Source organism: Monomorium pharaonis, chromosome 2 (genome assembly GCF_013373865.1).
Source record: "Monomorium pharaonis isolate MP-MQ-018 chromosome 2, ASM1337386v2, whole genome shotgun sequence".
Classification (NCBI taxonomy): Eukaryota; Metazoa; Arthropoda; class Insecta; order Hymenoptera; family Formicidae; genus Monomorium; species Monomorium pharaonis.
The window spans coordinates 17,421,620-17,439,599 of NC_050468.1; the positions used below are offsets into that span (position 1 = coordinate 17,421,620).

The window sequence follows — 17,980 nt, forward strand, 5'->3', positions numbered from 1 at the left end:
AAAATGTTACATTAATACTAAGGCTATAGGGAAGGAGGGAGATCTAGGTACGTATTTTGTAAATTTTTAAAAGTTTGATATTAAGATATGGATTTGATGTCGTAATATATTATACATTCAGATGTCCATAGACTAAATTTATGAATTTTTTTATTTTCTGTTTGAAATTAATCAATTGATATGTTTTTTCCTTAATATTTATTTTTTTCATATTCTTAATGTGTTTTGATTTTGCAAAACAAATTGCAAAACAAAATTTAAATTTATCTATTTAAACAATAAAATTAATTATTTAAAAAGGTCAAAACACATTAAGTTATTTCATAAATTTGTACTATATAGTATATATATATATATATATAACTGCAAGTTTGAAAAAGTTAACACTTATACTAAATTGATTCTATAAATTTTTGATAATTTGGTGTAATATTTGTCGCCTCTAGTTATATCAAACTTTAAAATGTTGTAAATCCCTTGTTGTAAACCCCTAAAATGTTGTATGTCCCTTTGCTAATTCATTAGCATCTAAATGTTACATACTAATTTTTTATGATTAACCCTTATTTTAATATCCAACTTTCTAAAATCCACAAGATATATACTTAGATCTTTCCTTATTAAACAAAAGATTCAAACATATTGTTCAATCTGTTCAAATAGTTCAAAATAAAAAAAATTAGCATTACGTGAAATTACATGATCGATTTCTGTTTGAACTGTAACGAGTTCAAACAGTTCAAATACCTTCAGTTCGAAAAGTTCAAACTATGTGACATTCAATCTTCAAACTGTGCGAACTATTCAATCACCTAATGTTTTTCGAGCACTAATTTATACATGAATATATTACAATTTAACATATTTATACATGCATATAACAATTTAACGATAATTCAAAAATCTTAAAAATATGTAAAAATTTTAAAGATATATATAAATCAAATACAAATGAATAAACCTAAGTAACTAGAGCAAAGAAATTAAAAAAAATTCTTTTCAAATAGTAAATGATAAATGTCTAATAATATTTTGATTGATTATCTTTTCTAGATCTTTAGATTTAATCAGATTAGATAAAAAGATTCTAAAAGGATTATTATCTGTTAATATACCAATAATATATACATTTTTATGAGATAATATAAAAAATTCAAATATTGACAAATACTATTAATAATTTCTATCAATGATTAATTGTTCTGCAATCAAATTATTTATCTTAATTTTAGCATAAAATTATAATGTTAAAAATATAAAACTTTTGTTCCATCATTATGACTTTAGATTAACGGGCGAGCTTAAATAATCCCGCGGAACGTAGCCTTGTTTACCGTTACGATTCTCTACAAGCCACCATTCACTGTTTCCTTTCTCGTCGTGAGGCCTGAGGAGTCTCAGGGCTTGGCCATTAGTAATAGGCAATGTACCCGGCATATTTCCAGCAAAATCATACATAGCGTAGTAAAACTAAAAATAGAATCATGTTAATAAAAAGATATTGGAGCATATATTAAAATATTTAAGTACTAAAAAAAGTCAATAACAGTTATAATGCTCAAATAATATCTTGTATGATTTTACGTACATTTATCAACATTTTTTTTAGTTTTTTTTTCAAACTGAGCGCCATTATTTTCGGTTTCAAAACGCAGCTCTCCAGGTTCTTGACTAGAGCCAAATATATTTTATCCTGAGAGCCATTATATTTATATCCTGAGATATTTTTTGCGATAAATTCTTTAGAGTATTTCAAGATGGGAGATCTTATAAATACTTGTTAATAACAGTATTATTAAATTGATAGTTATTCGGGTTCATTTTAAGAGCTGGTTTTTAAGATAAAAAATAGCACAGTTCAGAAAGAACTAAAAGGATGTATATAAAATCACACGAGAAATATTATTTCAGCTAAGATTCGCCACTGTTATTGGTCCGTTTTCAATTTTAATTGTATTATATGGTCTTATATATTAATTAGAATACTAACTTCGCTGTGTACGTTCTGATACACTTGAACTTTTGGCATTTCGGGAACGTTGCTATAATTGTGATTTACTTTCATTTCTTGCTCTAACGACAGCAGATCCTGCAGATGCGACAAAGATACCTTCTTAATCTCTTTCTCGGGAGAATCTAATGACATTAAATTGGGAGGGCTCGAACTTTTTCTCCCAACAGCAGCGATATCCGATACAATTTGATCATGGTGCTGACTTTGCCGTTGAACCGGTCTCAGTTTTTGAGAAGGCAAAAATCCTTGAGTAGCTCCGGTATCAACGTACCATCTTGCCGTGTCTCCCATTGGATCCTGTTTTTTAATGACCCCAACCAACGTACCCCTTGTAGCATCCACATCTAAAGTAGATGTACTAGAAATGTCTTCAACCACCACGTACAATTTATCTGCGGTGTATTTGTCTCTAAGCGAGGCTCTCTGTTCTTCGGTCTGCTTGCATCCTCGTGGACCCTCGTCTACTCGGGTATTTGTGCCAGCAAACGCGAGACGTGTTATTTGATTCCATATTAAATTATGATTCACAAGAAATGATTCCAGTACATCTTGTGACGATAGATGTGATGATGTCTAAAATAAAACGTGTTATGTTTCGATCATTTTTGAATTATGTTTATCCAACTGAAAGTTTTCTATCGTTCTAATGTTTTATCCAAATACCTCGCAAAGAGTCAAATATTGCTTGGTAATTCTTCCGCTTAGTAATTTTCGGGCACCGGCAAAAACATTTATGCAATTAATTAAAATGTTTGCCGCCGCGTCCAGCAATATTGGTAATTCTTCCAGCAATTGTTGATTCAGAGCTTCGTAATTACTCTTAGCAGTAAATAATTCTTCTTGTACCTACGACAATATAATTATAAATCAGAAAAAATTACGAAAAAAATAATATGCTTATAAAACATAAATATTAAATAACGTAACAATTACAATTTTTGATTCTTTATATTTCTCACTCTTTGAAATAGCGGCGTCGTAATCCAGCAATTTATCGTGCCTCTTCGCTACCAACACCGCTGGCCCTTCCAATAGCGTCGCTAGAAAATGCAATGGTGCGCTGACTTTTTTTTCGATACACATTTTGAAATCCCGCATATATTGTGACCAAATTATAGATCTTATATCCTGTAGCTTTTTCACCTCGATAGTCGGACTTTCTTGATAATAATGAAGCAGTAAGTCAGCTATTGCTTCACCGGACATAGCTTCATCACTCAGATACGTGATACATTGCTCAATATCTTTCACCAATTGCCATGTACATTTCTCTATAGATCGAAATTGCTTTTCGAGCTCCTCAAACTCGGTATCGTTTGCGACGTTTGTCAATCCCAGACTCGCTGACAATCTCGTGCTTAGTCTTGTTGACATTTTCGCCACAGAATGCATACTTAATTTCGACATTTTGCTAAATAAGGTATTATCATTTTCTAAATACTTTGATACAATATCTCTTCTCCGTTTGTACTCGTTGATGTAACTTGCCACATTTGTCATAACCTCCCACGCCTCCATTATGGCTGCTTTATCTGGATGATTGTCTTCTGTACACTAAAAATTATTTTCCATGCAGAAAAATATTACAACATGATGTAACTTTGAATGCGTAAATAGATTTATCTAAACATACACATGCATAAATAGATTTATCTAAAAAGTAATTTAAATTCAATTTTGCAAATGTTGCTAAGAACAGACGTACCAATTCACTTCTAAAAAATATATTTCAACATTTGATTTCTTTTTACTGCCTCCAAAATAAGTAATTTATATAATTCTTTATATAGATTTTGTATAACTAATACTTACTTTTATTAATTCGTATAACATTAGTGGATACTTCAAAATTCTTTGTACCGGCTTTATCAAAATAGAGCTCATGTCAAAGCAAGCAACCTGACGACGTAATGTCTCAATACCTTTAGTAAATACTTTCATAATTTCTTCATTATTTTCATACTAAAATACAAATGAATATGGTTCGATTGTGTAAGTTAAAATTATAATAAACTCTTTTATATCAATTTTAAAAAATATAGAAAATACCTTTTTTAACAGAGCTAATGCAGCTTCATGATTTCCACAATATTTGACATAAACACTTTTCAATTTTTCAGCCATTTTCACAAAACAAGGCCCAATTTTTTGCAAGTTCTCATCGCAACCTTTCATAGCTCTCAAGATCATATCCAATAATTCCTCGGCAACGTGAATAACTTCCAAAATATTCCCAAACAACGTAACGACATCAATCCCTTTTGATTCGAGAAAACTCGGATTATGTAAGTTAAATGTTTCGTACGTTAATTTTAGATCACGAACATATTCTTTTTCTGTTATTACTAATTCCGATATTACATTCTGTCGTTGATCTGCATGCTTTTGTCTCATGTCTACAGTGTTATTAATTGCAGATTCGTTTTCTCGAATTCCTCTTCTTTGAGCAGATACTTCTCCATTTGCAACAGTTTCTTTCTGTAACGGCACTCTCCCTGGAGCTGGAGCCGGTGGTGCTGGCCTGTGCGGTTGCGACATTCTTTTCGGATTACGTTCTTCGCTCGTGACAGCGTCCTTTGCTTCCTTATGCCTAATCATCACAAAGTCTTCAAAGTCTTCTAAACTAGATTCCTGCAGACTGTCCAACGAACATTCGGACACCGAGTTCAAATATTCCCGCGGACACAGACCAACTAGACCGCTCTTATTTTTCACTTTCACCCAATCCTCATTGGTCATTTCCAGCACGGTGACACTCTCGCCCTCGTGGACATTCAAGTCGCCATCCATCTGTGCATCAAAGGTATACAGTACTTTTACAGTAACACCCGGCTCCAAAGCATCTTTCTTTGCAGGAATTACTTCATGTTGGATTTGATGTTGCTTCGCTTCTGCACAATCGACTATAATGTTGACGTAAGACGATGGAAATATGCCTTTAGTAGCGTCGATTGTACCCTCTATCCACTCGGAATCGATATATCTTGTAAGATGCACTACTTCGCCCGCTCCAAAGCTCAGCTCATTTGGAAACTGTGCATTAAATGGATATAATGTTATAGCATATGGTTTAATATCAACAGAATTCACGTGACTGTTATGTTGAGGGTTCCCCATGTTATTGGTTGTTGGTAACACCTCTGGAAATAAATCAAAGTAATTTGGAGCAGGTTCTTCGGAAAAGTTTGCGTAAGAATTCGTAGAGGTTTCACTAAAATCTTTGGAGATTGTGCCATTTTGAACTGTCGAGAAAGACATGAAATTGCTCTCAGTTGCACATGGTATTTGTTCATGGTCAATTGTATCTTGATCTCCTATGTAGGATATAAATCCTTCAGGAAATATGCCTTCTTTGCCATCTTCTGCAACTCCACGACACCAACCGTCATCTAAAATTTCTGTGACAATGACCGTCTCTCCTGCAACTAGATCCAATTCTTCATTGAGCTGTGCCTTCAATGTCGTTTTTACTTTGGCTCTTTTCCTTATCAGTTTATTTTTTAATGTTTTCTGTAAGAAATATGTCCATGATAATTAGCAATTTTATTCATAGACTCGATACATGAATAAAATGTAATTACTTTCAGTGTCCTACCTTTAACATTGTTGTATCCAGTTCCCATGTATGTGTCATTGGAAAAATTCCATTTCTGGAGTTTATCCTCCCCATACACCATCCCGAACCTATGTCTCTCATTCCAATTATGAGTTCTCCTAATATCGAAAGAATTTAAATTTCATCATTTATTTCTGTGATATTAAAACTTCAAAAATTATTCTTTCATCTTTATATGTTTGTTAAAACAATTAATCTTATATTTAAAAGAAAAGTAACGCAACATCTTAGCAATAGTCTTAGCATTAATCTTACCTTCTGCAAAAGACAAATCTCCAGTTTCTTGTCCGGGAAAGCTGGCTATGGAAACGAACAGTCTTTCTGTTTCGCCAAAATGAGGAATCTCCACTTTATGCAGATGACTCAAAGGAAACTTGCCAACTCTATCTTGAGACTGACCACGGCACCAGTGCTTGTCTACGATCTCGTGTACCTGAAAGATACAAGGATAGCAACGCCAGCCTGCATATTGCTTTCAGCTGTTTACACCTGACTGCTCGTTAGGTTAGGCGTCAAGCGTTCGCGCGTATGAACATACCAGGAAATAATTTCCCTTGGGAAGGCTCAACTCTTCGTCGACGGTGGTGAGGAAGTCGTGCAGCACCCTCGCCAGCGTACCCGGCTCCATTTCCGCTGCGACGCACCCGCATCCGTTGAACTAGCGATACTACGCGACGATATTGTGTCTCGCAAGCGCTGGCGAGGCGCCTGACGCCCTCAGACTCAGACGCCCTGACAGCCGACCGCGACCCTGCTCCGATAAGTGGCTGTCACGTGGCATACGCTCCTGTCTGTGTGCGTGAATCGAATTATGCAGAGATTAAATTATGACACTGCCATGAGAGAAAAACCGTCCACGTGTCGGATAAATGAATGACATATAATTATTATTCGTAATTGAAGTACATTTTTTGCAACAATTGTTACGATAACGATCAATGCCAATATAAAACAGGAAAATTAATGTTTTTATTAGCAGTAAAGTAGTAAAGATTTTAATCATTCTCCTTGTGGAAATTCTTTCACATTTTAAACTGTCTCTAAGCAAAATATATGCAAAGCATATTCAGACATCTGCACTATTTATAAATTTAGATATAGAAATTAGAAATCAATTGGAATCTATTTTACAAACTTAAGTTGAATGTAAAGTTTATGATACAAAATTCAATCGTAATAAATTTACATAAGCATATCGTTTATGTACTTACAATAGATAGTTTGTATGTGTTGCGTTACGCGTGTATCATATCAGTGATATCAAGTAAATTCGTAGAATCAGCTGATCGCAGAATGCTGTTCGCGCTAATCGTGCTCTAATTATTTCGTATAATTAGAATGCGTCGTATTTTTAGTGTATACACGTATTAACATTATATGCGTTAAATAGTTTTTGTGAGCAAGATTATATCGTGCGAAAAAGAATTTTATCAGACATTAATCGGTGTACCTCAGTTATGAGGTTAGAAAGACTAAACATAACCTCGCACAAATGGACCAAGTTTCATAGAAAATAATAAAGAATAGTGAGACAATGAATGGCATCGTAATTTTCCACCATTTATAAGTTTTTAAACGTACTTATATTAATTATTTCTTTACTAATTCTTTTGTGTGGTCATTAAAAATTGAATATAATATCAAAATACGTTTAATGATCTTATACACTCAGAATAAAATGTTAGCAGCACAAGTCAACAGTATCGTCAACAAATTCAATTATAGTTGTAGAGTAGATTCTTATTTATTGTGTTTTCTTCAAATTTAATTTCTATCATTACAATTTGCCAAGCATCATATAACAAGCAGGAATAGAACATGCTTATTTTCTGACACATTTCTAATAATATTATAATGAAGAAACAGTTAAATGTGCTCGATTACTAAATTTATACTAATATAGTATGCAACATACATTTACGATACATGCTGTTGACAAATTTGGTTACCTGAGTATATAATATGATAAAACTGCACTGAAAGAAAAGTATTTGATATTTCTGTCTATAGTTGTACAGCAAAATAATTATACAGTTCCATTTTTATATTTATTACTATTATAGTATAAAACTAACATTATATGTGTTTATATTTTTATTAACTTTAAAAAAATTTTACTATAAATTATTTTAAAACTAATACTATAAGTAATTATAAAAATTAATAAAGGAGAATGGTATTATGGCCAATTATTTACAATTTCTATAATTAATAATCACTACTTCAATAAAATTAAAAACTTAACAATTATATTTATTTATATCATTTATATATCAAAGTGTTCTTCAATAGATTCTAAACTCAAATTGTGATATATTTATTGCATAGAATATGATTTACAAAAATGCTACATGATGGATCGAAGAGGAACAGGGATAATAATATGAGTCACCATAACAATAAATTTTTAAATATTGATTTTATTTAAAAAAAAACATGTTTTGTATTCAATTATATATTTATTCAAAATAAAAAAATATTGCAGAATATATGCAAAGATATGTACATACACATGATCTGTTCAGTATATAAACTGCAGTATTAAAAAACTATAACACATGTAAGCTATAAATTACTATTAGTAGTAAATTATTAGCAGTAAAACTATAATTAACTTATCAAATAATTATTTTGATATGAGAACTTCAAAAATGATATTGTATTAGGCCTGTTAAGATATCAGCGTGCTTATGATGCTATATTAGCACAATGTTATGTTATTGTTTAAATTTATATAACTAGAAATGTATAGTAGAATAAAAAGTTAAATAGGAAAAAACAATACACTCAAATGTATGTACATACATTCAATAATGCTCAAATTTAAAAAGAATGAGAAAGCAACTGTGATTAAATGTTAAAATATATCTTGGAAAAGTTTCAAGGTGCTCAAAAGTAGAAACCAAGGTAGAAACCTCATAACAAATGCTGGTTATTGGGTAATATTGGCCACTACTTAACGGCAGGCTGTTAAATGATATCAAATAATTACTACGTGTGTGAAGTTAGTATCTCAAAGTTTAGCATATCATAAAAATACTGCAAAATTACTTGCATCCAGCATAGTTCCACAGTTCTTGATAGGTTTCAACAATAGTTCCGTTGAATTACGTATTTTAATTAAATTTTTATAAATGAGATGCTAACTTCCAAAATCACATAATAGCATCTCACCGTATTTCGAATATACGACCACAGAGAAGACTAAATCTATAGAGTTCTATCGTTTAAAGACGTCCTGTCAATAATTCTGATGATTAAATTAATTTAAAAAAATTTTTTGTTACAAAACATACGTATATATGCGTATACGTCTGCGCACGTGGATTTGGTGTAACTGGCATCTCAGATAGACAAAATTAATTAATTTAAAAAATTTAGAAAGTATTTTTCAACAACTATCTTGATGGAAAACTTGTATTTATAGGTCTAGACATGAGATGCTGGTCGAATATCGACAGTTCTATTTATTTTAACGCAGTTCTCATATAGTTTCGGACGCGTACAATAATATTCTAAAAAGTTCCGGTGATATAAATAATTAAAACATTTTTTAAACAATTATTTAAACGCGTCCGGAACTATATGAGAAATGCGTTAAAATAAATAGAACTGTTGATATTTGAACAGCATCTCACGTCTAGCCCTCAAAATTCAAATTTTTCAGGCAAAATAATTATTTAAAAAATGTTTTAATTATTTATATTACCGGAACTCTTTAGAAAATTATTGTATGCGTCCGTATCTATATGGAAACTGCGTTAAAAGAAATAGAACTGTCGATATTCGACCAACATCTCATGTCTAGACCTATAAATACAAGTTTTCCATCAAGATAGATGTTGAAAAATACTTTCTAAATTTTTTTAATTAATTAATTTTGTCTATCTGAGATGCCAGTTACACCAAATCCACGTGCGCAGACGTATACGCATATATACGTATATTTTGTAACAAAAAATTTTTTTAAATTAATTTAATCATCAGAACTATTGACAGGACGTCTTTAAACGATAGAACTGTATAGATTTAGTCTTTTCTGTGGTCGTATATTCGAAATACGGTGAGATGCTATTATGTGATTTTGGAAGTTAGCATCTCATTTATAAAAATATAATTATAATACGTAATTCAACGGAACTATTGTTGAAACCTATCAAAAACTGTAGAACTATGCTGGATGCAAGTAATTCTGCAGTATTTTTATGAGATGCTAAACTAAAAATTACTTTCTGCAATAGGCTGACAATTGCAGAAAATATCGAATTTTTACTATACACAGAGCATTGTAAAAATTATTTTCTGCAATAGGCTGACAATTGCAGAAAATATCGAATTTTTACAATACACAGAGCATTGTAAAAATTATTTTCTGCAATAGGCTGACAATTGCATAAAATATCGAATTTTTACAATACACAGAGCATTGTAAAAATTATTTTCTACAATAGGCTGACAATTGCAGAAAATATCGAATTTTTACAATACACAGAGTGTTGCATAAAATATCGAATTTTTACAATACACAGAGCATTGTAAAAATTATTTTCTGCAATAGGCTGACAATTGCAGAAAATATCGAATTTTTACAATACACAGAGTGTTGCATAAAATATCGAATTTTTACAATACACAGAGCATTGTAAAAATTATTTTCTGCAATAGGCTGACAATTGCATAAAATATCGAATTTTTACAATACACAGAGCATTGTAAAAATTATTTTCTACAATAGGCTGACAATTGCAGAAAATATCGAATTTTTACAATACACAGAGCATTGTAAAAATTATTTTCTGCAATAGGCTGACAATTGCAGAAAATATCGAATTTTTACAATACACAGAGTGTTGCATAAAATATCGAATTTTTACAATACACAGAGCATTGTAAAAATTATTTTCTGCAATAGGCTGACAATTGCATAAAATATCGAATTTTTACAATACACAGAGTGTTGCATAAAATATCGAATTTTTACAATACACAGAGCATTGTAAAAATTATTTTTTGCAATAGGCTGACAATTGCAGAAAATATTGAATTTTTACAATACACAGAGCATTGTAAAAATTATTTTCTGCAATAGGCTGACAATTGCAGAAAATATCGAATTTTTACAATACACAGAGCATTGTAAAAATTATTTTCTGCAATAGGCTGACAATTGCAGAAAATATCGAATTTTTACAATATGCAGAGCATTGTAAAAATTATTTTCTGCAATAGGCAGACAATTGCATAAAATATCGAACTTTTACAATACACAGAGTGTTGCATAAAATATCGAATTTTTACAATACACAGAGCATTGTAAAAATTATTTTCTGCAATAGGCAGACAATTGCATAAAAAATATAACTATTTTTTTTACATTTATTTACGTAGTAATAATTATTAATAACTTGCATAAATAATTGTTTGGGTGGTTAAAAGAATTACAAATGTATAGTTGATACCATAAATGGTTATAAATTATAGTTAAATTATGGTAATTGCAAGCATTTTTCTTTTCTCTCAGTGTATAATAATTTTGAATATTGTGTATAGTTAGCGATTATTATATTAAGTGACGAAACTGACAATATTTTTGCAAAATGCACTGTATGCGGAAAATCCTAAATATTGCGCAACGGAATGTGCAAGTGTGTAACAAAGTTGATACAGTCTATAAAAGCACGGGAATGCTGCTACAAAATATTATTTGTCGTTTGAATCACGACTCCGAGGAATACATATCCGTTGAGAATGAGAAGGAGCAGCAAGCGTACATCGAGCTCGCCAGTAGTTATTTGGGCATTGCAGTTGGCGGGCACAGGACGTTTATTTTACAACCATACATAAAATGGGGTAGAGACAAGAAGAGAAACACCTCGCCAGAACTACAAATGGCCGAGGCTGTCGCACTAATAAACACTCTATCTAACTGGTGCGTAGTCGGTGCGAAGTACGCCCCATTACTTACGTTACAGAAGAAGCAACTGCTGGGTACCGGCGCGATGGAAGATCTAAAGAAGGAATTACGTAAATCTGAGAATCCCACTGCCGTATTTGTTAGCACCAATCTACTGAAATTTGTCCAAATTAGAGAATTGGAAAAGATCTTTGGTCTACCGGTGTATGACCGTTACTCCATAGTCATCCAGATATTCCGCGAGCACGCGAAGACTTCGGAAGCAAGACTGCAGGTAGCCTTAGCGGAGATACCATATATTCGAAAAAAAATGCTTGAAACGTGTATTACCCGCAGCGGCGCGATAAACATGACGGAGAAGATGAAACTGTTACTCGACGGCAAAGAGAAGAAATTGAGAAACGAATTGAAGAAGCTGCAACAGCATCGACAGGTTATCAGGACCCACCGCAAAAACCATGCCTTTCCCACGGTTGCTGTAGTCGGTTACACAAACGCGGGGAAGACCGCCTTGATAAAAGCGCTCACGGATGACGGCTCTTTACAGCCTAGAGACAAATTATTCGCAACCCTTGATACAACCGCGCATCAAGGGATTTTACCCAACAGATTAAAAGTTTTGTACATGGATACCATTGGATTCATTCAAGACGTGCCCGAAACTTTGATTGAACCATTTATTGTGACCCTAGAAGATGCTATAAACGCTGTACGTCGAGTTTACGTTATCCCTCTCTCTTCCGTACTTTTCTCTCTTAACAAAAAAATTTCACAACTTAAGAATTTTCTTTCTTAGGACGTGATAGTTCACATATATGACGTCAGTCATCCGGATATGCAGGCGCAATATCAGCATGTACAGAATACGATAAAACTCATGTTGGACGCTCGTCCGATAATCGACGTCGCCAATAAATGTGATCTTGTTGAAAGTAACCCCGCACCCACGGATGCGATTGCCGTCTCCGCCAAGAATCTAACAGGTGCAAAGAGAATTCATTGTCACCGTTAATGAATCGAATGGATGCAATTTATGTGTGACGAAACTGTTTAAATATTTCCAGGAATCGATTTGTTGCGCTTGAAGATACAAGAGGTCCTTTTAACCACCACTGGACTATTAAGTATACGCGCGAGGGTAAAATCCGGCAGTCTCGCGGCCAGCTGGTTGTACAAGATGACGACAGTGACGAACGCCGAATCAGATCCAGACAATGCCCAGTATTTAATTATGGAAGTGATCACTACTGCGGTCACTATTCAAAAGTTTAAGAAATTTTTAGCAACGAATAATTCAAAGCAATAAAACATTTTATACATACGTTTTAGCTTCTGCAATGTTTCTTTCCTTTTATATAAGAAGAGTTTAAGGCATTTTTTGTGTGAGGATCTAAAATAATTTGATGACATTGAATATTCTTTTTTTCAATTAATCTCTTATTTATTTTATGATTAAACATTGATTATATGTTATCTATCATTATCACCACATACTTCATTAGCATTTAATAACATCATAATTTTACAGAAAATAATTATTTTCTTCGAAAAAAGATACTTTAAATTTCACATGTTAGACATATCAAAAATCTTTAATATTAAATTGCATGATTTATGAATTGTAACTTGCATCTAAATGTATAGTGAGAAGATAACGAACACACATGTATCTCCATTGTTATCAGAGAAATCATACATATTAAATGTATATATAAATATCTAAATTATCGAGAATGCTTTTTGTCTGAATGACTCACGCGTGTGCATATATAAAGAACGCACTTGGAAATCTTAGGAATATCCTTGGGCGCGGCATGCTGCCAAAAAGTCATTTCTTTTTACAACCCGGCATGTACACGTGCTTAGCACGTGTTTCTCTACAATTAGATGGCATGATTTAAAATTTCACCCAAGAGAGATACTCGTTAGGGCTATTAACGAGATTAAAGACTTTATCACGGCGCTTAGGCACGGGCGAAGTAAGTATACAATTTATAAAGTTTATTTACTCTGTAAATAGGATTTCGTACTTAAAGCTAAGCTTATCGCTCTGCGCTCTGAACTCTGTAATATCCCTATTGGCATCTACAAGCGCTGATTAGACTGGAAGCGACATTATCGTAATGTTTTCAATAATTTGCCAAAACGCAGTCGCGAAAAATAAATTTTTTACATCTTTAAGATCGGAGTTTGTGATTCTTTTTTAATAAAATATAAAGAAATTAAAAATTTTTAATTATTCTAAAAAAATTTAGAATATTTAAAATAAAGAAAACTGTGAAACTTTATCTTTTTAAAATTCTATGGTTTCCAAGAGATGTATTCTTTCCATAATTGTAATTATACATAATCTCGCAAAAAATACATTTTACCAGAGAAATTGCCGTAGATTTTCTAATTTCTGAGGTAATCAATCATGTCGTACCGTATAAATATAAACATTCTGCTGACAGACAAGATTGAAACATTTTCAACGAATTGTAAATTTTTAAACTTTCTATTAACACTTCTATTTTTTTCATATAAAAGTTTGATGCGTTTGCATGGCTTCATGGTTCTCGGCCAAGGAAAATGCGATGCTATTTCAACGTCGCAGGTGGCATGTATTCCAGCGAGAAACATTGAAATAGAAAGAAGGATTCCATCTAAAAAGGGCAAGGCTGTTCAGGCTTCCGTGCGAAGATGCGCGTGGCCTGAAATTTGGCAGGCGATCGATCGTCTGGATCGTTGCCCTGATGGAAAAGATTGCCGCTCGCCTCGTTTAGTTAACGCCACCGTTTTATTAAGAGTTCCGTTTGTTTGCTTTATCTCTCTGCTCGCGCGCGCGGCGCGATGTCCCGGTGATCAAACCACCGCGAGAGAAACTTCACGACGAGGGTGCCGTCACGGAGCAATGTATAATTCATAGAACTCGATGGCTCTGCGCGTCCAAAGGGTGTCCCGATAATTTTATACGGCGATAGCCAAGCGAAATGTTATTTTTCTTCCCTAAGTGACGCTCTCTTTATATCTAAACGAGAAACTTAATTTGTTCGTTGTAATTCACTCTAGCTGCTATCTTTCTTATCGAAAACGCGATAGCTACATCGCGCCGGCCGAATACAATTTTGCCGTCGCAATATTCAGTCAAAGGAAACGCGCAATGAAGGCGAATTCCGAAGAGGGGGGGAGGGGGCGATCACCAGCGAGCCGCGACAACTACGTTCTATGCGGGCGACTCTCGACCGTAAAACTCTCCAGTACGCACTAACCCGAGCAACGCGTCATTAATATCCGGTGACGGCGGGACACCCTGTGTGTAGCCTTATAAAGTGCCCCGGCAGAATTAATCGCGCCGCGCGAAGGAAGAGTCCCGGACTCTCCGCGCGTCGTCCTTTGGCTGCGGGAATTAATGAAGGATTGATATCGCGATTATGTTGTAGCAATAGCGCGGAAGAGGGGACCGGTGCGGCGGGCACCGTGTGGGCCGATCGGCAGCGGCGGCGGCGGCAGCGCGGATCGTGGCGATAATTAATTGCAGGCGTGACGGCGCTTTAACGTCGTTAATTTTCATTATCTCGATCGGAATCCGCTTGTAGCGCGGAGCGCCGACGCTTTGCAGCTCGCTAATTTCGCGCGCATGCTCGCTCACTCTTTCGCTCGCTCGTAACCCCGCACTTCCGGGAAACGCGGTAACAATTCTTGGGGTCGGCTTCACATCGGGGATGAAGCGGTAGGAAGGGGCGGCGGGGGATCTTGCAAAATTTGTCACACGCCCGCGGCCACGGTGACATTAATGTTACGACCGCTCCTGCGGCCAGGATTCGCGAGGACGCGCGCGATGCACTTTGCATGCTGTTTGGATTATTAAAGCACGCTGAGTGAAACCTAATTATCTCGGTGGCTGACCGAACGACAGGCCTTCACCGCTATATCCGCCTAGTATGTACATACATCAAGACGATATAGTCAAAGATCGCAGTAGATTCAAATTGTCACATGTCCCGCCTGACAAGATAATTCCCGCACAACTTTCTACTTATCAAAAAATGTTCTTTATCTCGGACAACTCTGGGAAAAATTGTTTTCCCAAAATACGATTATACTACTTACTTTGAAGTGCACGATTAAATAATCAAATTATTTGAATTGTTCATAATCATAATTTTACGTTAATTTTTTCCAATTAACTTTGTATTAACTAAAAATTTCAATTAACTATTTTATCTGTTTCAAAGATTTATCTATTTCTATTTTTAAATTATACTAGTCAATACAAATTTCTCAATTAGTTTCTTCGATATCTAGTTACAAAGATAATTTTGACTTAAGTAAGGCATTAATCAAAATATTAAGTTGTTTAATTACAAAAAAAAAAACAGTCAAAATTTTTCCCACGGTACGGTTATAAACAATTCAAATAATTTGATTACTTAATCGTGAGCCCCAAAGTAGATTATAACCGTATAAACCATTTTTTCCATGTTCCAACATTCATGTTTTCAAAGTTATAGTTTATTTTAACTTTGGTTTAAGAAATACTATTCAAGAACAAATTGGTATCGCAGTACGGGTGATCTTCCTCCAAGAGAAAAACGAGATTTCCTGAATTTTTATCTTCTGAACGATCCTGCCGGAAAAATGGCAAACGATAATGGAGGTCCGGTCCATTAGATCGCTATCAGACCGGGCCCGAACCGTGTTTATTTAAACAGACTTTAAATACAAAGCTGCGGCTTGACCGGGGCCTATCGCACCTGCCCTCGGCAATTAAGCAAACGATTGGCTAACGAACGTCGATCGTCCCGCCGAATGCGGGACTCGTGTAACGTAATGATCGTCGTGCTGATTTGCTCGCCGTTACGGATTCAATTACGGGCGGCCTGCTCTGGTATTTTGCACGGCGCGGCACGCCCGTACGTTCCGAGATCAACGACGAAAATTAAATTAAACCTAACGCGCCTCCGTACCCCCTACGCGCGCATAAATAACGAAAGTGACACCGCCATCGCCCCCGGCACCTAACGAACATAATCCGATACTTGCGTTGTTTTAAGCGCCGTTCGGCCGCTGCCGGGCGATAGGCGAGCTGCGAGCTCGCCTACTAAATGAAGTGCAGATCAAACAAGAGCTGGTGCTAATTGACTTTAACCGAAACAGTGATCGGTTTAGCGCCGGTCATTTTTAACTCTCTATCGTTCAATGCAACTTTCGAGTTCGCATGTCCGTTCGTTTTGGTCACGTGTTCTTATTCGCGTTCGTCGTTAATGGAAATTGCAAGTTCTCTATGCTTTGTATCTCTGTCCAAATGTATGGATTTGTTATTTGTTTTATGTATATTGTTAAAAAATTTTTTTTTAACTTTGAAAGATTAGAATTATGCCTTTTTAATGAAAAATTAAAGTCGCCTAAATATTAACTGTAATTCTAATTTAAACTTTATTTAATTGTTTGGAAATGAGGACTGATTTACCTAGTGTACGCAAGATATCTTACGAAAGAATACCGGAAGCGCGTTAAAGCGTTTCATATATTCTCACATCCAACTGTCATCGTATCTAGGAAATGTCTGGGAATCTGAAAGACACGAAAATTGAATTCAACGGTGTTTGACTTTTGCAAATGTAAGTTCTCCCACGTTTAATCGCTCAAAAGGAATGCCCAAGGTGTGAGGTCGGCGACGTAAGGTGGGGCCAGTTTTGCGGCCGACATTTGCGGTTTGGTTAGTAACTCTCGAGTTTGAGCGGCTGACTTCAAAGGGACGCGAAAAAATTCGTGTGCGACCGACCCCGCGTAAGGGAATACCTTTGCGAAACGATCAACGCGATTCCCTTCCCGCGAATTATCTCCTTCCCTCTGTTTCTCGTCTTCCTCCTTCGCGTATCTTACTCGCGCAAGAGGTCGAACGTCGAGCGATACGCGCATTTGCATACGCATTTGCCGTCATCTCCTTTTCCGCTTCATTCACGTTTCTCGTCATTGCGACTTAACGCGTGTCGTCTCGCGCGTGCAGTCATTTCTCGCCGAGAGTTTATACCGGGTGTCTTATTCTACCGCATTAATGTTTAATAATATAAAGAACCCGGCATGCAGTTATATGAAAAATTGTCTCTCGGTGAATCTTGTTTATGTTTTATAATTAAGAACTATAATTTAGCCTGCAGAGAATATTAAAAGTTGAGAAGTTTCAGTATTATAATACACGGAGAGAATTTTCTCTTAAAAATTACCCTAAAAATTATGGTAATTGTGGGACAATGTAAACCTTGAAGAATTTTACTATACTTTTGACAAAATTTATTAAAATTTTAATAAAATTGGACAAAGTTTTAGTAAATTTTGTTACAAGTATAGTAAAATTTACAAAATTTTGCCCAATTTTATTAAAATTTTAGTAAATTTTGTATAGTAAAATTATAGTATAAAAAGTATAGTAAAATTCTTCAAGGTTTACGTT

The 17,980-nt window shown here is 34.6% G+C and overlaps 2 protein-coding genes across 3 annotated transcripts; one reads left to right on the forward strand and one right to left on the reverse strand.

The window, feature by feature from the left end:
• Positions 1–818: 818 nt before the first annotated feature.
• Positions 819–6,309, reverse strand: LOC105832701 (dynamin-binding protein). The gene is made up of 9 exons (XM_028188783.2): positions 6,169–6,309; positions 5,886–6,063; positions 5,610–5,728; positions 4,064–5,524; positions 3,827–3,976; positions 2,948–3,568; positions 2,678–2,860; positions 1,991–2,587; positions 819–1,470 (listed from the first exon to the last, which is right to left on the reverse strand). The coding sequence occupies exons 1-9, from the start codon at positions 6,256–6,258 to the stop codon at positions 1,276–1,278; spliced, it is 3,594 nt and encodes a 1,197-aa protein (XP_028044584.1). The 5' UTR covers positions 6,259–6,309; the 3' UTR covers positions 819–1,275.
• Positions 6,310–7,037: 728 nt separating this feature from the next.
• LOC105832702 (putative GTP-binding protein 6) lies at positions 7,038–12,865 on the forward strand. Of its 2 annotated transcripts, none has more exons than XM_028188784.2 (4): positions 7,038–7,176; positions 11,181–12,253; positions 12,341–12,527; positions 12,609–12,865. In XM_028188784.2, the coding sequence occupies exons 2-4, from the start codon at positions 11,228–11,230 to the stop codon at positions 12,848–12,850; spliced, it is 1,455 nt and encodes a 484-aa protein (XP_028044585.2). In that variant the 5' UTR covers positions 7,038–7,176; positions 11,181–11,227; the 3' UTR covers positions 12,851–12,865. The 2 variants fall into 2 exon arrangements, with proteins under 2 accessions (XP_028044585.2, XP_012529333.2); XM_012673879.3 differs by having other exon boundaries at positions 7,069–7,207.
• Positions 12,866–17,980: the final 5,115 nt, after the last annotated feature.